The sequence below is a fragment of the Dasypus novemcinctus genome, chromosome 23 (genome assembly GCF_030445035.2).
Source record: "Dasypus novemcinctus isolate mDasNov1 chromosome 23, mDasNov1.1.hap2, whole genome shotgun sequence".
Classification (NCBI taxonomy): Eukaryota; Metazoa; Chordata; class Mammalia; order Cingulata; family Dasypodidae; genus Dasypus; species Dasypus novemcinctus.
This window is the reverse complement of record NC_080695.1, coordinates 12120537-12143901: the sequence shown is the minus strand read 5'-3', so window position 1 is coordinate 12143901 and position 23365 is coordinate 12120537. Positions and strand designations below refer to the sequence as shown.

At 63.7% G+C, this 23365-nt stretch overlaps 1 protein-coding gene across 2 annotated transcripts; it reads right to left on the bottom strand.

Moving 5' to 3' along the window:
- Positions 1 to 286: 286 nt before the first annotated feature.
- Positions 287 to 20361, bottom strand: GRID2IP (Grid2 interacting protein). 2 transcript variants are annotated; one of them, XM_058285761.2, is made up of 21 exons: positions 20266 to 20361; positions 17527 to 17775; positions 17277 to 17362; positions 15201 to 15270; positions 14704 to 14798; positions 14182 to 14365; positions 11824 to 11978; positions 10195 to 10344; positions 9957 to 10054; positions 9666 to 9783; positions 8537 to 8892; positions 7661 to 8080; positions 5753 to 5840; positions 4972 to 5049; positions 4122 to 4318; positions 3860 to 4015; positions 3690 to 3776; positions 3102 to 3231; positions 2881 to 2999; positions 888 to 1052; positions 287 to 706 (listed from the first exon to the last, which is right to left on the bottom strand). In XM_058285761.2, the coding sequence occupies exons 1-21, from the start codon at positions 20298 to 20300 to the stop codon at positions 635 to 637; spliced, it is 3108 nt and encodes a 1035-aa protein (XP_058141744.1). In that variant the 5' UTR covers positions 20301 to 20361; the 3' UTR covers positions 287 to 634. The 2 variants fall into 2 exon arrangements, with proteins under 2 accessions (XP_058141744.1, XP_058141745.1); XM_058285762.2 differs by having other exon boundaries at positions 10195 to 10341.
- Between the last annotated feature and the right edge of the window lie 3004 nt (positions 20362 to 23365).

Here is a 23365-nt window from a genome sequence, read left to right as displayed (position 1 = left end):
AGGCATCTGCGGCGCCTTTAGCTTCCAGAACCGGCTCAGGTGCACGGGCCGCCACCCCCTGTCCACTGGGAGGCCAGGGGCCGCCCCGGGGCCTCCAGGCCCTGTGCCCACTGGGCTGTGCTCAAGGCCCTGCTGCCTCCACCCTGGGGTCCCCCGCCGGCTCACAGCAGGGTTGGGATGGCCTCCCCCGGGGCCCGTGGAGACGACCAAGCAGATGAGACAACTGGGGCGCCCTGCTTGCAGGCCCTCTCCCCACCCCACCGAGGGACCCCGACACCCTGAAGGCTCCCACAGCCAACACTTTATTGAAACGCGCCCGGGAGCGAGGCAGGGGAGAGGGACGCGGGAAGCCGAGGGAGCGCAGGGGCAGGACAAGGCGAAGGTCCTTCAGGGCCCTGCAGACAGCAAGGCGGGGACATCGTCCTCTGGAGGCCCGCCCCGGAGGGTCTCGGCCGGGCCGGGGAGTGGGGTGCCCGCAGGAGGTGGCAGGGGGGCCCGAAGCTCGACGGCTGAGGTAGTGGAGACACGGGCGGGCGCCGGCATCCCGCGGCCGGGCCCTTTGCCACCGCGCCGGGCAGTCCGCGCGGGCAGCGCATGGACCCCGTCGGGCCGAAGGGGCTGCGGGGTCACCGCGTCACCAGGCCAGGGGCGAAACCATCCCGGAGCTGCGCGTGCCTTCTCCGCCCTGCAGGTCCGTGAGCGCTCGCTGTGGGGGGGGCAGAAGGGGACAGTGGGGAGGGCGCAGCCCGGCCTTGAGCCTCCGTCCCCCTCGTCCCACCCCAACCCAGCAGACTGCAGGCTCCACCGGAGGGCACCACCCGCGCATCTCGGGGACCCCCTCGTTGGATCTCTCCTAACTGGCCCCGCGGCCTCCCGGCTTGGCTCACCTCGAACTTGCTCATGAACTCCGAGAAGATGCCAAAGAAGGCCTCGGAGGTGGTGGCTTTGGAATCTTCCCCGAAGAAGGCCAGGGCCTTGCCCAGCTCCTCCGTGGCCTCCCGCTGCAGCCCGTCCAGCGCCCGCAGCGCCGGCTGCGCCGTCTCCAGGAAGGACTGGTGGCCTCGGTCAAGGACGAAGGTCCAGCTGAGCGCCCACAGGCTCCAGCGACGCCCGGGTGCTTCAGAGCCCGGGTCCTTCTGAGCGCGGCCCTGCTCTCAGCCAGCTCCAGGTCCCGCCCAATCCCGCCCAGCCTCAGGCCTCTGCTCAGAGGCCACTGCTCCCCTCTGACCCTTACCCCCTCATAGAGCCACCCCCTGTCACTCTGTTTTTGGTTTTGTGGGGTTTTTATTTTTAGGTCCTGGGGCCAGGGATCGAACCCAGGGCCTCTTATGTGGGAGGCTGGCACTCAACCACTGAGCCACATTGACTCCCCTGAGTTTGTTTTTTCATTTGTTTGCCTTTTCGCTTTTAGGAAGCACCGGGAACCGAACCTGGGACCTCCCATGTGGGATGCAGGTGCTCAACTGCTTGAGACACATCCACTCCCCATGCCACTCTGTTTTCTCATAGAAGGTGTCACTATCTGAAATTGCTCCCAAGTTTGTCTCTTGGCTGGAAGCTTGGTGAGGCTGAGGACTGCTTGCCTGTGCATCTCTGGTGCTTAGAATAATTTTGGGCACATAGTAGGTCCTCAGAAAATATCATTTCTTTCAGCACTTAGGTTGTGCCAAGCTTTTCTCTAAGTCTTCTAACCATTCTCATGAAATTATCATAACAGCTCTGTGAGATAAATTATCCCCATTTTACACGTCAAGAAACTGAGGCACAGAGAGCTTTAGCAATTAGCCCAAGGTCACATGGTATGCACAGTCAGAGCCAGGGCTGAACCATCTGCATCATAACTGGTTAATCACAACAGCAACCTGTGATAGGGATGGTCTCTATCTTTTTATAGATGAGAAAACCAGGGCTCAGAGAGGGTGAGTTACTTGCCCAGTGTCACACAACTGGTAAGCAGCCAAGCCAGGATTTGGGCGCAGGTCTAGCTGAAGGGCTACTGTGTCCCCTGCATCAGCTCCCGTCCCTCTACAGATGCTGTCTTTCGGTGACCATCGTCCTTTCTCTGGGAACCTCCCACGGAGGCAGGCTGACACCCACGGACACAGGCTGACACCCACAGACATGAAGTAGCCTGTTTCCACATCTGCAGGGCATCTGGGTGTCATGGGGTGAAAGTGGATGGGGTTGACCAGCAGTTTGCACCAACCCCAGTGTCTGCTCGGTGATGTCCTGCCAGGCACCCTGGGTGACAATCCCTCTAAGAAAGGGGGACCTGATGCCAACTTCCTATCCCTGCACTCATCCTCAGCCGGCACCATGCGCTGGGGTCAGGGATAGACGACAGGGATTTTCTGGGGAAGGGGCTGTGGCACTTACCACCCCGGCTGAGAGGCGTAGCCCCTGGAGCCTCCCTGTCTAGCTCTAGCTCCAGCAGGGAAAGCCCTGTCTTCCTTCCAGGGGCACTGGGGCCCCAGAAGGGGAGCGAGAAGAGATGCCATGTGCCCTTCTGTCTCTCCCCTGGCCCAGCCCTGCAGGTGGGTCTCCATGGGGACATTTCCCTCTCCCCAGCACCTTCCACTGCCCGACAGGCCTCTCCTTGCACCCTGTGACTTAAGTCTGGGCTCCACAGCTCATGGGGACAGATGGGGTGAGGCTGTGGCTTTGGGACCCTCACAGAAGAGCACCTGCCTCATTACACACAGACTTGGCATTAGCACTTGGTTCTCAATGACCCAGCACGGATCCCTCTCCTAGGACCCTGGGTGCTCAGCAGCCTCTGCTGGGAGAGGGAGGCTGAGGCAGCCGCTGGAGCTACAGCAGCCTCTACCTGCTCCCCCCCAGAGACCACCCTGGTGCTGGTCCAGGTTTTTTGGAGGATACTGCCATGACCACGGCAAACTTGTCCTCACTGGAGGGGGACAGGCTCTGGCAGGTAGCCTGGATCTCGCTGACGGTGCCGTGGAGGTCGGCCAGGTCGCTGGTCAGGGCCCGCTGGTTCACTGCAGGGGAGGGGACGGAGGCCTCACGGGGACGGCCCTTCCAGCCCAGGAGGGCCGGGCCTCTGTCCCGTCACCCCCTCCCCGCCCGGGCCGCCCGAGTACCTTTGGCAGCGAGGGGCACGGTGGGCAGGTCCTGCGCAAAACCCAGGAGTTCGGGGAAGTGCTGGCTCAGCGATTTGGCAAGAATGTGCAGGAAGGTGGACTTCCCATCCACCGTCTTGGTGGAGTTCAGCTGCAGACGACCCCCACACAATCCTCAAGGAGCCCTTCACCCTTCCTCCCTCTCGGGGTTTGCTGGGATCACCTGTGGCCCATCTGAGCCTCGGACACCCCAATCCACTGGGTCCCTGGAACCCTGGGGAATTCTGAGTGGCCAAGCTGCCCTTTCTCTGATCCTGGATGGTTCAGGGAAGGCGGACCTGACAGTGGTGGCGGGTGACAGGGGTGGCCTTGACTCTCTCTGCTCCTAGAGCCTCCCCTGGCTGCCTCCACGCTGTCTCCAGCTCCTGAGGCTTGGAGGAGCCAGGCTTCCCCTCTGCCAACCCGCGACGGCCTCACATGGGGCGCAGCCCGGCCTTCTCTCCTGGGTGCTGATGCCTCTAGCCCCTCTGCCAGCCTCGGAGCCAGGCGCCTTGGTGGCAGGGGTGGTGGGGGAGCTGTTGGGGAGTGGGGGGTGGGGTGCACGCTCACCTCGGTCAGGAAGTTGATCTTGAAGCCGGTGGTCCTGCTGCTCTCGGGCTGCCCGTCGTTGAGATAGTTGCCCATCGCCAGCACGAACTGTGGGGAGAAGGGGCCGTCCTGGGGGCCGCCGCCAGGGGGGGCCTCCAGGCGGGCAGGCCCCGGGGACGGGGCGCGCTGACCTCCAGGATCTTGGCGAGCCGGCGGCTGTTCCTGAGCTCCAGGGAGGCCTGGCGCAGGCACTGGAGGCTGCCGCGGATCTCCTCGGTCTTCTCCTGCAGCGTGGCCTGGAAGTGGAGGCTGCGCAGGCGGGTCTTGTACTCGGGGACCGACAGCATCTGCCGCGCGGGCGGGGGCGGGGGTCACCGCCGCGCCGCCGGGAGAGCCGCTGCGGGCAGCGCGGCCGCCCCCGGGGCGCCCTCCCGCCGCCGCCCGCGCCCGCACCTGCAGGACGAACTGGTCGGGCTCGCTGAGGCGGCCGGGCGCCTCGCGGAAGGCGCGGTAGCGCTGCTCCTCGTCGGCGTCGGGCGCGAAGAGCAGCAGCTGCGCCAGGTGCGCGGGCTCCAGGCGCCGGGGCTCCATGCTCATCAGCTCCTGCCGCAGCTCGGCCGGGCTCAGCTTCAGGTGCGCCAGCAGGATGGCTGCGGGCGGGCGCGCGCGCCGTCGGGCCGGGCCGGGGGCGGGGCTCCGGCGGGGGCGGGGCCGAGCCTAGGGCGGGGCGTCGGGGCGGAGCCGGGCCGAGGGCGTGGCGGCGGGGCGTGGCCGAGCCGAGGGCGGGGCGTCGGGGCGGAGCCGGGCCGAGGGCGGGGCGTGGCCGAGCCGAGGGCGGGGGCGTCGGGGCGTGGCCGGGCCGGGGGCGGGGCGTGACCTGGGCGTGGCCGGGCCGAGGGCGGGGCGTCGGGGCGTGGCCGGGGCGTGGGGACGGCCCGGGGGGGGGGCGGCACCGTGCCTTCCAGGGCTGCCAGGGGCGGGGGTGGGGCCAGAAGTGGGGGCGGGGCCGACGTGGCCCCTCCCCGTGGGGCGTGGGGCGTGGGGCAGGGGCGGGACCGGGACCTGGTGAGGAGCCTTCCGGCGACCAAGTGAACGGTGGGGGCGGGATCTCAGGAGAGAGACCTAAAGGCTGAGTGGGGCCTTTGGAGGCGGGGCCAGCGAGGGGGCGGAGCTCACAGGTCACCTCTCGCCCTGGGGGCACCGGGCCGGCGGTGGGGGTCCCCTCTCAGCCCGGCCTCAGGGGTCGGGGCGCCCACGGCCTACTCCCTGCCACCCCCAGGCGCCAGGCACTCTGGTCTCTTACAGGTGTTGTAGGCTTTCTTGTGGGACAGGATCTCCACCACCTCCTTCTTCCTGAAGGGCTCGGGCCGCGGCGACGGCTCTAGGAGGGACACCGGGCCAGTTAACAGAGAGGAGACAAGGCTGGGGCTGGGGCCACAGGCTGGCGGAATCCAGGGGGTCTCCTGGGGCTCGAACCACCCCCCCACCGCAGCCCTGATAGAACCATGCTCCCTTCAGGCCTCAGCCTCCCACACGTGGCCCTCAGGTCTGGGGTACAGGGCACGTGTCTGCTCCCCCTTGACCACCTGCTCGTGTGTCCTTGCTCCCCTGGGCCTTTGGGACCAATCACCTCGGGACCTTCCAAGGGTTGCTCCAGACAAGGGCCTGTGTCCTCTATCCTGGGACCACCCCCCACACCTGGAGCCTCCCCCAACAACTATAGGGAGCTACCTGAAAGGGGGGAGGGGAGGGAGAGGGGCGGACTGCAAGAACTGCTCGTGGACGCTTCCTGTCCACTGTATTCTGGCTGTGTGACTTTGAGCAAATGACCTAGCCCCTCTGTGCTGCCTCATCAGGAAGAGGGAGTGATCACAGCGCCCACCTCAGAGTTGTCACAGGGATTACTTTAGAGTGCCTCCCTTGCATGTCGCGAAATAATCTCCATTTTGAGGTGGGGAAACAGAGGCTCTGAGAAGATGCACCACTCAGGGACACAGTAAGTAAATGCAGGTCAGGGCAGAGCTGGGGGACTCGAAGCCCCGGGTGGCCACCGAGGATCCCCTCAGGGCCATCAGACCACTCACTGGCAGGCTTCTGGGTGCCGAAGTGGAGCTCCAGGTCGAGGTACTTCACCATGTCGCTCAGCTTATCATAATCAGAGTCTTCCCCAAGCTGCGAGGGAGGGGAGAGAGAGCTACAGTGAGGGGGAGCAATGGAGGCTGGCCTGCCTCCCCCCGCCTCCATCTCAGGGTGACACTGGAGAGCCCCCATCAGGCCCTGGGATGAGCCCGCGGGCAGGGGACGCTAAATCATCCAGGTTAGCAGCCGGGGGGCTGGCTCCTCCCTGGGCGGTGGTGCGCGCGGCCTGGACCGCGGTCCACGCAGATGCCCGCAAGCTGGGCTGGGACCGGGGCAACGTGTCTCTAGAGGGGCTGAGGCCGAGCCAGGGGGCTTGGGGAAGTGGCCGAGGGCCTGGCCCTGCTTCGAGGTCTCCTTGGCAGGGAGCGAGTTCACCAGAGCTCCCGGGCAGAATGAGCTGGCGCCGGGGCAGCTGGAGCGGGGAAAGGCTGGAGGTGGACAGGAGGCTGTGGCGAGTGTCTGGATAAGAGGCGTCCATCTGGTCTGGCCAGCTGGGGCCTTGACAGGAAGTGAGGATGGCGGAGTTGCCAGGGGGAGGCCCCAAAGGACGGGTAGGCAGGGGAGCGAAGTCTCAGATGGCCAGATGGGTGACCTGTGTCCCTGGGTCCAGCCTTGGCAACTGGTGGAAGGAATCTACGGTGAAGCAAGGCTCAAAGTCCCCCCGGAGGCTGGTAGGGATGCGGTCTCCAAGGGATCCGGTAGGTCCTTGTTTGTGACCTTGACCTGCTTCTTTATCAGTGACAGGATAGATTTCCTGGGGAGACGGGCTGAGGCCAACTTGGCTGGGAGGGCAGCAGACAGAACCGAGACCCAGGACGTGGTACCCGGAAGACCTGGCAAGCGTGCCCAGCAGAGTGTGGCTACATGGGAGGGCATGCTCTTGGTTCTGAGATGAAGGTACTGGGATTGAGGATGATGGTGGGCCTGAGCACTGGGACAAGGCAGCCCTCAAAGCTGGAGGGATCCCAGGCCATATTAAAAGGAGTATGGTATCCAGGTCAAAGGAGGTGAGGACCCTGTTTTCTCTGAGCTGGCCAACTCCACGGTTCCCATCAGAACCTGCCCTTAGACAGGAACATGGTCACGAGACTGTGGGACCAGAAACCAAGTTTAGGGGATCTCAAGAACAGGGGTGAGGTGGGTAGACCTTGCTCCTCTACCAGGATGGTCTGTGGATAAGGGAGAGCACTTGCTTTGCCTGATTTTGAGGAAAAGGACAGAAAGCAAGGTCTGGGAATCTTTGGGAGCAAGATGTCAGATCAAATCAAGGAAGGGTGATTAAAACAGTCCAGGGAGAGAAGGGTCGCCTTGACTGGTAGTGAGTTCCCCATCGGTGAAAGTGTTCTAGTATATATTTTTGCTTTTTTTTCCTTTCTTTTTGTAGTTTTTGTTTTTTTGCTTTTTGTTTGTCTTTTTTCCCTCTGTTCAAGTATATACTGAGAAGAAATTCAAGCATCAAAGTGGAAGGGTGGCAGCTGCTGCACAGAGGCCAGCTGCCCTTTGGAGCCTCTCGGGCTTGGCGCCTCTGAATGAACTGGATGGTGGACAGTCAGGGCCGTGGTTCTCTAACCACATGTCCTTCTCGTGTCTCCAAGAGCCAAGGGGAACTAATCAGGCCTGGAGACTGATAGGGTGCTCGTACCAGGGTGCCTTCGGCTCAGGTGGGCCAGGCTTCCATGCTTGGGAGCACCACCGGGGAGGGCACGTCATCCCAGCACCGTGGGATGTGCCTCTGTTCACCCTCGGCTCGGGCGGGGAGGACCCGCAGGTGCGCCTGCTGACCCCGGGTCCTGTCTCCACAGCTGCCGCGCAGGCCGCCCTCCCCCGGCGCGGGGCACCCTCGGGTCACCCACCTGCCCCCAGATGGTGCCTTCCGAGTTCTCCACCTGCTCCCACCGCAGGCGCTTGACGCTCATGTGACTGGTCTCGCTGCGGCGGTGGCCCAGGCCTCGGGCCAGCACGGGCGGCGGCGCGCAGGGCACGGGCGGGGGCAGGGGCGGCGGGGGCGGGGGAGGGACGGGGTGGCCGAGCTGGGTGAGGGGCTTGGCCAGCGCTGGCCCGGGGCCCCGGGGCCCCTCGAGGGGAAGGCCGCTGGGCTTGGGGTCGTGGAAGGGCAGGGGCGGCGGCGGCGGGGGGCTGAGCGGGGGCGGGGGGATGTGGTCGGAGATGGAGGAGTAGGTGAGGGAGCTGCCCTCCTCGCTGCTGCTGAGGCACTCGCTCGCGCTGCTCCGCTCATTGGTTCCGTAGCTGCCCTGGTCATCATGGAAGCTCATCTGGAGCGGGGGGCGGGGGCGTGTGCTTGCGTGAAGGGGCTAGCCTGGGACAGGGGTGGGCTAACCTGCAGATGTGGCTAGGATAGTCCAGTGGGTGAGCCTGAGACTGGGGGTGGGAAAGCCTGAGAGAGTTAGCCTGGAACCAAGAATGGGGTACTCTGGGACAGGGTGCATGAGGTAGCCTCGTGCAAGGGGTGGGACAGTCTGGGGGTAAAGGTAGAAGGACCTGGGATGGGACGGCCTGAGAAAATGTAGGGCAAGAAATGGGGTGACCTGAGATGGGCTAGCCTCGGGCAAGGGGCAGCATAGCCTGGGACAGGGGTGAGGTAGCCTGGGACAAGAGATGGGACGGCCTGAGTCAAGGGGGTATAGCTGAAGCCGGGAAGTGGGGTAGCCTGCGGCAGCCCGACAGGACAGGCTGGGGCAGGGCCAGGGTTGGCCGGGAGGGCCCCCCACCTCCTCGTAGTCGTTCTCAGGGGTCAGGAAATCATCCACGACGGCGACCCGGGGCCCCAGCTGCTCGCTCAGCGCGTCCAGGAAGCGGTCGGTGTCTCGGCTCCGCACCGGGCGGGAGAAGGTGAAGAGCTTCCTGCGGCTGGGCGGGCGGGCGGGGGCCGGGCTGGGGGGGCTGGCGGGGCGCGCGGGCCCGGGGCCTGGCTGCGGGGAGGGCGCCCTGCTGCTGTCCAGGCTGGCGTAGGGGTGGGACTCGGAGCTGCTGGGGGAGGCCGGGCCCCCCGAGCACAGCGGGTAGTAGCAGGGGGAGGGCAGGAGCCGCTCGCTGGGCCAGGAGACGCTGGACAGGGTCCTGGGCCCTGGGGTGGGGGATGCAGCGTGAGGACCCCCCTCTTCAGCCAGGCCCTGGGTCCCGGGTGGAGGCTGGAGGGGAGGGGCCCAGGGCGGGTGGGCTCTGTGGCCTTGGGCCCACCTCTTCTCCTCTCTGGGTGGCCCTGGGGGACCCTGCCAGCCCAGGCTCGTCCCTGAGGGCGCTCATGGAGCACTGCTGCACCCCAGGCCCCAGCTCGTCTTGGAATGGACATCGGGGTGCCACCGGGCTCCTGGCTCAGTCACTGGCACCCGTTGGGGCCAAGGGTCCGGCTCTAGGCCCCAGCCCAAGGATCACGAGGCACTTCCGTGCCCCAGAAGCCCTTGGCCTTGGATAACGCCGTGGGCTCACAGGAGCATTTTACGGGGGTCCCAACTTCTGAATTGCAGAGGAGCCATTACATGTGTCCCATGAGGCACCATCTTCCCAGCTGTGCCATTCACAGAGCAGGGCATGCACTTATCAGTTTATGCAAAAGCCACCTGCTAACTGGTGGACTTCTTTGAGGGGGGCAGCTCTTGGCTTTTTTAGATCCAGAGCTGGACTGAGGATCACAGGGAACGTGGGAGGGGCTGGGACGACCCTGACCTTGATGGCCGCTGGCCATGGAGACTTCTGAGGTTCCCCATACCTTGGCCAAGGAGCAGAGGGGAAGCAGAAGGGTGACTGCATGCTGGGGACAGGGGGTGGGGTGATGGTGGCGGTGAAACCACAGCCAGCCAGCCAGGGCAGAGGCAGTGCCACCCACGGGCCGAGTCCCACCTGTGGTACCTGCTGGGCTGGACACTGGGGGGGAGCCCCGGGATTTGGACATGGTCCCCATCTTCCCTTTGAAGCTGCTGTTCAGCCGGGACTCGAGCTCTGCATAGACGGCTGACATCTGGGGGGAGGCGGGGGTGAGTGTAGGCCGCCCCCCGCCTCCCCCACGTGGCCCCCATCGTGGCCTGGGGGGCCTGGGGGGCAGGGAGCTTCCCAGCCTGGAGCTGCCCCCGGGGGGAAGCCCGTTTCCCAGACCCACTGCCCCAGCCGGAGTGTTGAAGGAGCAGGTCTCACCATCTTGGGGTTCGGGGTCTCGGGCAGGGATGTGCCATCGCCCGCCTGCCGCTCTCCTGGGACCAGAGGAAGAGGCATCTCAGGGCAGTCGCCAGGACCTGCCGGGGAACGGGGACGAGTCTGCCACTGGGGCCTGTTCTCCACGCGTGGGAGGGAGAGCCCGCTCACCCCCACCCCCTGGGGACTTCATCCCACCAGGCCCCCCGTCCGCACCCCCCCACCCCGGCCCAGCGCTGACCGCAGCCGAGGCTGGCCTCGAGGCCCTGGGCCCGGAGGCTGCGGCGGCACATGGACGAGGCCCTCAGCGAGCTCCGTGGCTGCAGCTGCGGCTCCGGCTCCGGCTCGGGCTCGGGCTCCAGCTCCAGGTCCGATGTGGGTTTCAGCTCTGCTGTGGGATGTGGGGAGGGGATGGGCCCCCTTCTGTCCTTTCAGCCAGATAAGGACCTCCCCCCACCATAGGGAGAGGGAAGGGGGGAGCCAGTGGCACCAACAGGCGAACCCCAGGCCCTGGGGACTTCCCTCGGGGGGCAGCCCTGGAGGGACAGCCTGGGGCCAGAAACCAGGAAGCAGGACCAAGAGGGGAACCTCCTCATCACAAGCATCTAGGACCTCCCGCCTCTGGGGTGGCGACACCCCGTGTTTGCACCAGGCCGAGTCGAGGCGCACAGGGTCTCATGGGGCAAAGTGGGAGGTTTCCGGACTTAGCCGGATGTGTGGGCCATGTGCTGTCCAGCCTGGCCCCCGGCAGATTGTGGGACAGGGCCAGTGGCCCACGAGGGCAGGCACGTACAGGGCTGGACATGGCAGGTGTGGTGTGTCTAGGATGTGGTACGTCCACAGGGTCTGGACACATTTTCCACGCGCACGGTGTAAAATACAAAAGGTGCGGTTCTGCGGGTTGCTAGTAGGTGCACCTTCTCAGGTGCACAGCAGGCTGGCTGGGGAGGGCTTCTAGCTGTGCTCCGCGGGAACAGGTGGGCAGCCGCGAGAAGCAGAGGCTGTTGGTGGCCCTGCAGGCCCAGGTGTGTATGTGGGTGTTGAGGGAGGGGGACGCTCCAGCCAGGTGTGACCTGACCAGGTGCTCGTGACCCAGGCACCACGGGCTGGTATGTCCAACAGCTGCCGCACAATTTTCGTGATCTTTGCCGCACTTCCCAGGTTGCAAAGCGCAGCCACTGACCCTCTCCGTGACAAGGCAAGAGAACAGAAGCTGTGACCCGCCCCGTTCTGTGAGTGAGGAGAACGAGACCCGGGGAGGTCAGGTGACGTTCGGATGCACCTGCTGCAGGAAGGTCAAGCTGGGAGGCACCTCTGTGGGGCTATCTGCCTGGGCCCACCGGTGAGGACAGGTGTCTGGCTCTGAGATGGTTAATTTTACCTGTCAACTTGGCTAGGATACGGTGTCCAGTTATTTGTTGAACACAGGCCCAGATGTTGCAGCAGGAATATTTTGGAGATGGGATTAGCACCTACCATCAGCTGACTTTGAGTAAATTAGGAGATGGCCTCGCCCAATCTGTCGGGGGCCTTAAGAGCAGAAAACCGAGGTTTCTGGGCGAAGAAGAAATTCTGCCTCACATCCACAGTGTCGCCTCTGGTCTGAGTCTCCAGCCTGCTGCCGGACCCACCCGCTGGAGTTTGGACCCAATCCATTTACTCCTGGCATTTCCAGCCTGCCAGCCTCCTCCACAGAATTCATCCTTGCTGGTCCCCCACGATCGCCCGGGCCAATTCTCTTTACACTTATGTTATATACCTACTCTGTCTGCCCCGTTGCCTCCGTTTCCCTGGAGAACGCCGACCGACGGGGCCCGGTGGACCAGGCGCCTGGCCTCGGCGAGGTTGGGGTGGCGCGGGGGCCGCTTACCCGTCATGGCCGTGTAGCCCAGGAAGCATGCGATCTTCTCCTGACAGAGCTCCTGCTCCTCGTAGGTCAGCAGCTGGTAGACGAACTGCCAGAGGACCTGCTTGGCAGGCGTGTCCAGCAGCGGGTAGACGTCGACGATGAGGGTGTCGATGCTCCTGGGACAGCAGGGGCAGGCAGTCAGGCCGCCCGTCCCTCAGGGGTCACCACGGGGCAGCCTCACACACCGGCCCCCAGGCGCGGCAGGGTTGAGTCGGGGCGTGGACTCTGGGGCCAGGCTGCCTGGATTCAGGGCCCCACTAAGGGACCCTTCTCGGTTGCTCCCCTCCTCTCAGCCTCAGCTCCCCGGCTGTAACTGGGCATAAGGACAGCACCTACCTCCCCAACTGACCCGCTACGTCAGGGAGCATGTGGCCCACTGCCTGCTTCTGTCAAGCGAGTTTTAGTAGACCCCCGCCGCGCCCACCTAGCTATAATGGCAGAGTTGAGTAGATGTGCCAGGGACCATGGGACCCGCCAAGCCTGAAATGTTTAATTATCTGGCCCATTACAGAAGCAGCTGGCTGACCTCTGCACTAAATGGGAAAAAAGAAAACTGCATCCTTACGTAGTACCACAGATAAAGGTAAGCTCTAGATGGATGAAAGACCGAAGTGTGGAAGATGAAATTATAAACTTAGAAGAAATTGCAGGAGACTATCTCAGGACTTCGGGGCAAGGGAAAATCTTAAACTTTTAAAAGCTAAAACCCTAAGGCCAAAAAGGGAGCGAATTTGAGTATATGAAGCTTAGGATATCTGTTCAAAGGAGCACAACATGGATACATGAATATGATCTGAGAGAAGTAATAATAGTAGACCGAAATGGGAGAAGATATTTGCAGTACCAACAGAGAATTCAATCAACAAAGGATGAAGAGCCAGAATGTACCAGGAACTCCTGGAAATCAAGAACAAAAAGCCCAATAAAACAAAAATGGACAAAGGACATGAACTGGCAATTTATAGTGGAAGAAACTGGAAAAGTTATGCCTATGAAAATGTGCTTAAAATAATTAATTTAAAATAACTAGGAAACAGAAAAACAAATTAAATATATGTGTAAAAAGATATCATTTTATACCTAAAAGACAAGCAAACCTGAAAAGGTGGGTAAGGTCTGGTGGTGGGAAGTGGGGAGGGGACTGATAAGCAAGCCCTCATGCATTGCAGGTGAGAGTGAAGACAGTGTTCTAGAAAGTAACCTGTCACTACCTCGTCAAATTAAGTAAGCAAATACCAAATATCCAGCACTTCTGTTCTTAGATATACATTTCAAGCCTTAGGGAAATGTGCATAAAGATATTCATCACAGTGTTATTTACGATGGAAGAGAGTGGAGGCAACCTGGCATCACTGAGAGGATAAACAGGTGGAATACGGTGGCTGGGACCCAGGGGAATTCTTCTACAGTCATTACCAAGGTAGTAAATGTAGTCATAGCAACCTGGGTAGGTCTTGAACATGCAGCACTTAGGGAGCAAAAGTCAGATACAGAACAAGACATATACCATAACGTTGATGTAGAATAAAAATGCATCCTACAAAACACCAGTGCTCCGTTTTCAAGAACGTGTTCAAACCAAAGGATGCCCTTTAAACTCACCAGAATGATGGCCCCGATGGGGCAGATAAGGGAGAGGGGAGGGGACAGGAAGGAAAGGGGAGGCACAACCAACCCCATGTCCACCAAGCGGTGAGGGGATAAGCGCAATGTGCTCTACCCATACAGCAGAACATTCTGCGGCCCTCAAAAAAAATGGACAGCTGACAGGCTGCAACTTGGGGAAAGCGAAAATGTTATGCTGAGTGAAAGAAGGCAGACGCAAAAGTGCACATGTCGTGTGAAGTCTAGAAAAGAGAAATCTATAGAGACAGAAAGAATAGTTATTGCTTAGGGCTGGGAGGGGATGGGGGAAGAGAAGGTGATGAAAATTTCTAAATTACCTGGGGCGACGGTTGCACAGATGTGTGAGTAGACTGAAAGTCACTTAAATGTACACTCAGAATGGGTGAACTGTATGGTAGGTGAATTAGAGCTCAAGAGAGCTGTTTTCAAACAAGACTGGGGGGTGAACAAGTTTGGGGCTCAGCTCCGACCATGATGAGCCAGTGGGCAGAGGAGGGGGCTAGCGTGGCCTGCTGTATCTGAGGTGCCAGAAGAGAGACCCCCAACTGACCCCTGGGGCAAGTGCGGGTCCCAACAATAAGCCAGCTGTGGCTTGCCCAAGGAGGCATCAAGGTCAGGGTTTGTTCTAGGGCAGCCCAAGGTCAGGGTCAGGGTTTGCTCTAGGCAGGGAGCAGGGGTGGGGAGTGAGACCACCTGTGCTGGAAGAAGCTTTCGAGGGCCCGGCAGACCCCATAGCGCTCAGGGGGCGTGAGCAGGTGCTCCAGCTGCTGGCTGAAGGTCCTCCCCTGGACCCGGATGCTGGAGGGCAGGATCTCCGCCACCCACTGCAGTGACGTGAGTGCCGACGACGAGTTGGGCGAGTCCAGGGAATCGGAGTCTGCCGGGCCCGTGGGCAGGAGAGGCAGCAGTGAGCCCGCGTGCTCGGGCCAGGGGGGAGCTGGGGACAAGGGACCTCCCGAGCTGGGGCGCTGCGCAGTGCCACACACTGGGAGGCACGCCTGCTGCCTAGAGTTGGTGATGGGGATAGAGAGAGAGCCCCAGGCAGGGTCCGCAAGACTGCTGCGTGGGGCGTGCTGACCACCCTGGGGGGCTGGCCTTGGGAAGCAAAGCCCAGGTTTGGGGCAAGAGCAGGGTCCTCTGCAGACCTCACATGCCCTGGGGCCTCATAAACCCCACGTGGAGTGGCCCCGGCAGCGGGGAGTGGGGGGGTCTCACCGCTGGCGAACGGGACGAGCCCCTCCTCCACCACCAGCGTGGGCATGGCTCCACTCCCCTGCAGCATGGACACCACCTTGTCGTGGGAGCAGTTCCTGCCAAGCACAGGTGGCCCAGGAGGGCCTCAGCCGGGTGAGCCCTGTCCACGGCCACCAGCCCAGCCCGCCCTCGGCGAGCCCGCTGCTGGGCCCGGCCTGCGGGAGAAGCCCAGGCGTAGGGCCACCTAGGTGGCCACGGGGGCTGGCTTGTCCGCATACGAGGGGGGCGGGGCCCATGTCAACCCTAGGCAGGGCCTCCCTGTCCGGGGCAAGACCCGGAAGGGCCATCGACTCTGGTCCCAGCGGGAGGCATGGGCTGAGTGGGCCCCACAGGTCATTTCGAGGATGAACTGAGGTCCCGGCTAGGGTGGGGGGACAGGCCTGACAGTCCCCATAGGAAGATGACCGACCCTGGGGACCAACCGGTCAGGGAGACGGAGATCCCCAATAGCCTCTGACCTCATGTCCAGTCCGTTGAGGAAGAGGATCCGGTCCCCCGACTTGAGGGAAGCATTGTCAGCTGGGCTCCCTGGGGGCAAGAAGAGAGGGTGAGCTGGGCGGGGAGCTGCTCTGGACCTGGGGGCTCCAGGGACGCTCCAGAGACACCGAGGGGTCAGCGGCAGGGGAGAGCCAAGTCCAGGTGGGGAGAGCCTGGCATGCGCCCTCGGTGCCTCCCTGACGCCAGCTGTTCCAAGGAGGGCACGGCCCCCGGGCAGGCTGGCAGCAGCCTTGGACCCTGGCTGGGGACGGGTGTCCTCAGGGCAGCTGCGTGGGGCCAGCAGGGGCCTGTCGGGCCCTCGGCTCTCTGAGTGGAAACCAGGAAGGGTCTGGAGAGTTCCCGGCCTCCTCCACACTCTCCGTGCAGAAGGGGTTCTTGGTCTCTTCTACAAGACCCAGTCATCGGTTCCTCTTGGAATTTACTGTCAGGGTAAATGTGTCTTATTTGTCGGGGGGGGGGGGTCTCCTCCCGTTGGCTGAATCTCCTTCTCTGCCCCGAGGCCCTGATGGTCAGGTCTGACTCCCACTGGGGAGGGCAAGGTGGGAAGTTTGCTCCTGCATATACAAATATTTTTCTTTTATTTGTAGTCACTAAAAACCTGATTTGGAAGCAAGTGGGGGGAAATGATAAACGTCTAAATAAAACATACTCTCTTAGGTTGAGAGTGATTTTGACTTGAGGTTGTGGAGATTGGAGGGAAGGTGCCTTGTGAGAGAGCACTGGAGTGATCAGGGAAGGCTTCCCGGGAGCGGTGGGATTGGGGGGAGCTCCTTGCCCCAAGGTTGAAAACAGGAGAGAGGGGGCTAGTGGTGACCAGTCCAATCCGGCCTTCTGGGAAGCTCAGGCCAGCTGGGGGTGGGAGGGCAGAGGGATTGCAGCATGGGAGACTCCAGGTTCTGGTCCTGGCCTTGCCAGAGCCTCTCTGGGCCTCAGTTTCCCCATCTGTAAAAGGGCCCATCTGGGCATCCATTTGGCTGTGCCACTGCAGGCTCCCTATGACGAGCCAGGCGTGGCGTCACCAGGTTGGAGGCTGCGGCGGGAGGATCAGCTCTGCTGCATTTCCACAGGGCTCTGGGCGGTGGGAGAGGCAGGGAGGAGGGCAGGGAATGGTGGGGAGAGCCACATCCCATGGGGAGAGAAGAATCCTTTCTAGAAGGAGGTGGCTAGAGAGTAGCCTTCTGGTTCTGTCCCCTTAACACCGGGGCTGGCAACTCGGGATGCACACGTCGTCGAAGAACAGAGCCGCCAGTGATGGGGATTAGGGCTGGGAACCACGTGGGGCTGGGGCGATGACGCAGAGGCACCCGGGGCTTTCTGCGGATGGGAAGAGGCTGGGCACTGGGGCCCTACACTGGAGACTCGAGATGCAGATTAGGAGAAAGGAGTCGGCATTGGGGGGGCACTGGGGGGCTGCATCGTGCCCAGGTTCTAGGAGGGGAAGGATGCAGGGCAGAGTGGGTGATGCAGCCCTGTGGGTGGTGTCCCCGGGAGAGAGAGACCAGCTGTCCCACGAAGACCTTCCATGACGGAATGGGCTTCCCTGCTGACCCCACTAAAGGGGCAAGGGGGAGAAATTTCTGGTCCAACAAGGCTCTGCCTTCTTCGAGATGCCAGGAACAGAAGGGGTGAAAGGAGGGGAGCGCGGGGTGGGGGGCTGGAGAGTCCGGGGAGACCCTGCAGGGCGCTGCCTTCTCGGATGCTGCCAGCCGGGGACTGCCTGGTTCACAAGGGGCGCCTGGCACGGGGAATGTGCTTTGGGGTCCAGTCTGGGCAAGCACCAGCTCTGCCCTGGCTGTCCCAGTGACCTGGGCAGGGACCCCCTTCCCACTTGGCTCAGGGGTGACGCTCAAGGGGGAGGGGAGCAGCCCCAGGTCACTCACACTGGTCAGGGGGCAGGTTGGGGTCTGCTGCTCCCCGAAGCGCAAGAGGACAGAGGCTACAGGACGCGGGTGCCTGGGGGGGGGGGTCACGGAGCAGCAGGCACAGGGGTGGAATGACCCGGTGGCATGACTCTTGGGACAACCTTCCCCCCTCACCGGGCAGGACGGACTCGATCCACACGGGGCCGTGGCCGCGCAGCGTGAACCCGAAGCTCTTGTTGCCCTTGTAGACTCGGACGGTCCTGGGGAGAAAGGAGGCGGGTGGGAGGCGCGGCGGGCGCGCGGGAGGGCAGCCCCGCGGCTCGCTCCCCCACAACGCGCCCCCTGCCCAGGCCCCCGGCCCCCCGGCCCCCCGAGCCCGCAGACCAGGAGGCGCCGCGGCCCGGCCCCGCGCGCCCCGCGGTACCTGCGCGCGCCCCCGGGGCCGGCGCGGCCGCCCCCCAGCGAGGCGGCCTTGCGCGGGGGCGGCTCGTCGGGGCGGCGCGGCGCGGCGCTGGCGCGCGTGGACACCAGGAGGCGCTCGGGCCGCTCCTCGCTGCGGCTCCGGCGCAGCCGCTGCGCGCCCTGCGCCCGCCGCGCGCGGCACAGCTTGCCCAGGAGGCCCTGCGACACCACCTCGTCGAAGCGCGCCCGGTGCTTCTTGGGGATGAAGATCCTGCCGGCGGGGACGCCAGAGTCGGGCCCGGGCTCCGCGGCGTCGGGGAGGGGCCCCCGGGAGCGCCGGGCCCGCTGGCCGGGGAGCCCGCGGCCGGCTCTCCGGGGTCGCCCTCGGCGCGCCCTGCTGGCTCCACCTCGGGAAAGTCACGTTCAGACCGTCCCGCTTGACCCTGCTTCCCCCACAGCGCGTCCACGGACCCCTCCTCCTCTTCCTCTTGGTGTCCCCCTCAGTGGGAGAGGCGGGCTCCATGTCCTGCCTTCCCACCCCTTTCCTGGGCGCACGCCCTTGCACCAGCCAGGCCAAGCCCCACCTGGGGGTCCATTCGCCCCCCCCACCTTCTCCCAGCCTGTTTCCAGAAGCCTCTGCAGAGCAAACTGGGAGGCACAATGCGCCCCGGGTCCACCTTCCCCTAGAACAGGGGTTCTTGACCGTACTTGTTCTACGGACCCTTTTGCCACCCAGGTAGAAACCACAGACCCCTTACTAAGGCCACACTCTACTGTGTGTTATTGAATAAATACACCACTCCCGCACCAGCACGTCCCCAGAAGAAGGTTTTTTCTTTTTTGAATTTCAATTCAAGCTCACAGACCCCTGGTTAAGAGCCCCTGGCCAGTCTTCCTGCTGGCTTCTCCACAGCTGCCTGTGACCCCTGCCTCTGCCACGTTCAGCCTGCCCTCCTGGCTTCTGCCCCAGGGGTACACTCCCACCCACCTTTGATGCCGTTCTCCATGGGTTTAGCAAGGCCCTGCTCTCTGTGCCAGCCGGACACTGGGGGTTCAAAGTTGAAGGGGCTATGACTCCTGCTCTCCAAAGATGCACCCCGGAAGGTGTGAGAGGCAGGCTGGGAGGCTCGGATGGTCCCCCGCGCAAGGCGCACACCCTAGGGCAGCTGCTCAGTGCCTGCTGGTCTCCCCTGTGAGACTGGGCGCTGGGTGAGGCCCGGGCCCGTTGTGCTGGCTGTAAACCCCAGCCTGGCCTCTGCGTGCAGGAGGGCTCAGCGAACGGGTCTGCAGCAGCCTGGCCACACTTTTGAGTAATGACAGGAGACGGCATCCCGGGGGACAATACTCTAGTCTGGCAGAGGGTGCTGAGGCCGAGAGGCCCCAGGCCCTTCTGGGGTTACACAGTTGACCTCTGGTGCAGCTAGGCCTGGAGGCCCGACTGCCAAGCCTCAGCACCCTGGCAGGACCTCTGATGAGGGCCCCTGAGGGTCCCTTGCTAGTGAGCCCTCCCCGGCTGCACCCCAAGGTGCCTTTCCCTATTGTATGTACCAGGAGCCAGCGTCAAGGGCATGGTGGGGAGGCAGGTAGAGGAGAGCAGTGGCTGAAATACAGCACCTCTGAGTTGCCCCAGATGCCCTCACTTAGCTCCCCTGGGGCCAGCAGGCAGAATAAACTGGATAGGGGGTGGGGAGTTGGGAGTGGGGGGGGGGGTGCACAGGGGTCGGGCCCTGCCCCCATGTGAGTTTGGCTCCAGGTCTCCATGATCCAGGTGGCCAGGAAGCCAGAGTGAATGGCCTGCTCACCTCTGCCAGGAGCGTCCTGCCCACCCCCCAGGATTCCTGCAAATCGCAAGTGTTAGCCTCATTCTCCCAACCGCCACCCAAGGTCCCTGGGAGCCCGACACCTCCATTTCCCTGCCCCTGCCTCCAACCCCTTGGCCATCCTAGCACCACTCTTCAGCGGTGACCAGAAAAGGCCCTGCCCCACTGGTGGTGGGGTCAGGATGGGTCACCAACTGCACAGGTGTGAGGGGGTGGGGTGGCCCTTTCCCTGCGTGGGGGCCAAGGCTGCCTGGCCAGCCAGACGCCTGTCCTGGCTCCCGTGGGCCCTCCCTGCTACTCGGCCTGGCCCGCGGCACACAGTTCCGCGTCTACTCTGCATGGAATGACCCAGCAGGACCAGATGCTGAGGGACCTCAGGGCCCAACTCAGCCCACCTTGACCCTTTCACCCCGCTGGCCAGGCGTAGCTGCCCAGGGCCGCTGAGCCCCTGCTCTGCCCACAGCCTCTCTGAGGCCACATCACTCCCCTGGAGAGACACGATGCCCTTCCGCACAGGGTCTGCCTGCGCCGTGGCTTGCTTCAGCCCCGGGTCCTCTCCACTGTGCGTTCCCTGCCCGGACTGCCTTTCGCCAGCTCACCCTTCCTCATCAGCCTGCCCTGGACCGGCAAACGGGTGGGGTGGGGGCGAGGGTGCCCGGGCCCAAGTGGGTAGGAGCAGCAGATTGTGCCCCCCAAACTCGCGACGGGACGCGCCCATTCTCAGCCAGGGCACCCAGCTGCGACCTCGGCCCTCGGTCCTGGCCCTCCGCCCAGCCCGCGGCATGCGGGAAGGGGGCTCCCCCTGGCACACGGGTTCCGGGCGCCCCCCCCCCCCGCGAACCCCCGGTTTCTTCCCACCCTCCCCAGCCTCGGCCGGGAAGCCCCGAGATGCCCCAGCCGGACCCCCCGCGCGGTTCCGGGGCGCGCGCCGGGGGAGCTACCGAAAGTGCCGAGAGAAGCCCTGGTCCTTCCCCATCTGGAGCCGGGAGCGCCGCACGGCAGGTGCCGAAGGGCCGGGGCTGGCCGAGCCCGCGAGCGGAGCGAGGGCGCCGCGACTCCCCGCGTCTCTGCCCCGCGCGCCCCGCCCCGCCCCGCCCGCGGCCCCGCCCCTCGCGGGTGGCCCCGCCCCGCAGGGTGGAGGGGACCCGCGAGACCCCTTGGCGCCCCCGCCGCCCCCCGTCCTCGGGCGCGTCCCAGCACCCATCTGCGTGGAGACCGACCCGACGGCAGGGGAGGCTGGGGTGGGGGGGATGGCCAGGGGGAGGGAAGGGGTTGGGGGGGGCGCTTGAATGCCCTGGTCAGAAGCTGAAACACTCCATGGGGAGTCCTGAGAGGGTTTAGGGTTTAAGGGGAGATGGAGGAGGGACCCCAGAGGTTTGGTACACCCAGGGAGGGGTGGCCGGGTGGGATGCGCAGCTAGATTCCAAAAATGCAGAGGAGGTAACCTGCTGAGTCCTGGTGAGTGAGCCCAAGGCGGGGTGGGGGGATGACCTGGTGGGGGCGGAGGGCTGGGGCATAGAAGGTCTCCCTGAGAAGGGCATGGCCCTGGGAGAGAGGAGGTGGGGACAGGGGGAGAGGAGAGGAGAGAACAGGAAAGAGCCCTGGACCCCTCCTCTGCCCTGTCAGTGCTCAGTGACCCGGCTGGCTCATGACTGCTGGCTGGAGGGGGGTTCTGCCGAACCGACACCCCCCCCCAAGAATCTCAGACCTGAGGACGAAAGGAGACATGGTGGGTACCGAGGCCCCCAGCTCCCTCTTGGGGCCTCCGCCGGAGGGGGCCGGCACCCAGGCAGGCTGGAAAGGCCGGCATTTGGCCTCTGTCCCTGGGAGGAACAGCTCGCATGGCCCTGCCTGCAAGTACCTGCAGCCCCATCCCGGGGCTCCCTGCAGGACACTGCACCCCGGAGTCCCTGGGACTCTGTCCAGGCTGAGCTCCCCGGCACACTGAGTCCCACATTCCTAGCCCCAGTGAGCCCACCCCCATGGACAGAGAAGCAGCAGGGACCCCCCAGCCCTGCCAGGGAGGGAAGCATCTCAAAATCATGGAGTGCGGCTCCGGGCCCCCGGCAGGGCCAGGGCCGCAGTGGTCCCAGGACGAAGGAGCCATTTGCCGTGGTTTTGTACAGGCCGCAACGGCCCAGAAGTGTCCAGAACCAGGCAGGCCCGGCAGTGGGTGAAGACCTTGCACCTCGCTATGGGCAGAGGAAACACAAGCGTGGAGCCAGCGCACATGCTCTGGTCCAGACATGGCCAGCAGCAGCACCCACCCCGCACCCTGCCTCGGGCCAGGCCCCCACGGGCGCGGGGAAGGGTGGAGGCCAAGGACGCTGCGAATCACCCTCCCATGCACAGGGCAGTCCCCTGCAACGGAGAATTTTGGGCCCCAAAGGTCAGTGGGGTCGAGGTTAAGAACCCCTGCCCTGGGAAGAAAGAGACAGTCCCTAAGGGGAACCAACATTAATTGAGCACATGCTGTATGCCCCTGACACTTGTACCTTTACAACCTCAAAAACGTCTCCCAATAACTCTGTAGAGCCCTGGGCACTTGCCATTAAAGTGGAGAGGGTAAGGGGGTGCAGACGGCCCCTCACCCCCACCCCCAGATTCTCAACGAATCCCTGTGCTGCTTACAGTTGGTGGAGTTCATTCCTGGCATTTCCTACTGAGGACCCTGCTGGGAACAGGGACTAGGAAGCCCACTTGACAGATTAATCGGTAGAGGCGGATTAACCTGCTCAAGGTCACACAGCCGTGAGTGTACCTGGCATCCAAATCCCAGCTCCTTCCCCCACCTCAGCTGCTCCCCCCCTACCCCCACCTGTCCCCTCCCTACATATTTCCTGAAACATCCGCGGGCCAGAAGGCTGACTTGGCTTCCCGGGTCCCTCCTGGCCCAGTCACACTTCCCAAACTGCCTGTCCTGTCCTAATTAGAAAGCCATTTTATCACTTCATCAAACTGGGATCCCTTTGGGGACAGACCCAAATTAGGCTCTGAGCTGCCGCGGAACGGCCACCGTAAGAGCAGATGAGGCCCTCGGTTTCCACGGCTGCGGCCGCCTGGCCCGGCCCCGGGAGCCACTGACCCACATCCCGCCGCCCTGCGTGGACGTGCTGTCCACGGGAACTGTCCGTGATGATGGAAATGGCCGGTTCCCGCGCCGTCCGATACGGCAGCCCCTCTCCACGTGTGGCCACTGGGCACTTGGTTGTGGTTTGTGAGGCCGGGAAATGGAATTTTAAAATTGTAATATTAATTTCATTTTAATTTTCAGTAGCCACACGTGGCGAGGGGCTGCCAGGCTGGACAGCCCAGGTTCCCGGTCTCACTGCTCCTTCGTGCTCTCCCCAAGCCTTCTGTTTCGGTCCCCAGGCCCAGCCCTCGGAGGCCACCCGGGGATTTTGGTGGATTTCAGCTCTGGGCTGTTCTCTGACGTTGCACAGCTCACGCAGCTCTGGCTGCTCAAGCTTGACTCCGGTGTGGCCGTGCCCCCACCTTGGCACACAGGGTGACCTCTGCGGCTGGAGGCCGAGCCCCCAGGAGCTTTCCTTGGGGGCCATCCACCCACTTCCCAGGGACATGCCGCAGCCCTCACTAGCCAGGCCACGGCCTCTGGGGAGTCTTCCCAGATTGCCTTGGCTGCGCGAGCCCTTCTGTGGCCCTCGCTGGCCCTCAGCCCACGGAATCACAGCTCACTGTGCGAGTGGCTCCTCGGGTCCCCGACTCCGAGCTCCCCCAGGAAGACGCTGCACCGGGACCACCGCGGGCGCCCGGCAGCCTGCGGGGTGGGGGGCGGTGGAAGCCTTGGGGGTGGGGGGCGGCGGAAGCCGGCTGCCAGGGGGAGGCTCTCCCTCCAGGGCCCAGCTGGGCGCCTCCCCCTCCTCCAGCAGCCGCCCCCCCCCCAATTTTCCTGTCGCACTTGACGCGCACTGACAACAGAGGCTGCCGTTTCATCCTCCCCAGCAGCGCCCCCGGGGAGGCTGCGGGACCGGCCTCCCCGGGCGCCAGGGTTCCCGCTTCCCGGCTCGAAATGGAGCAAGC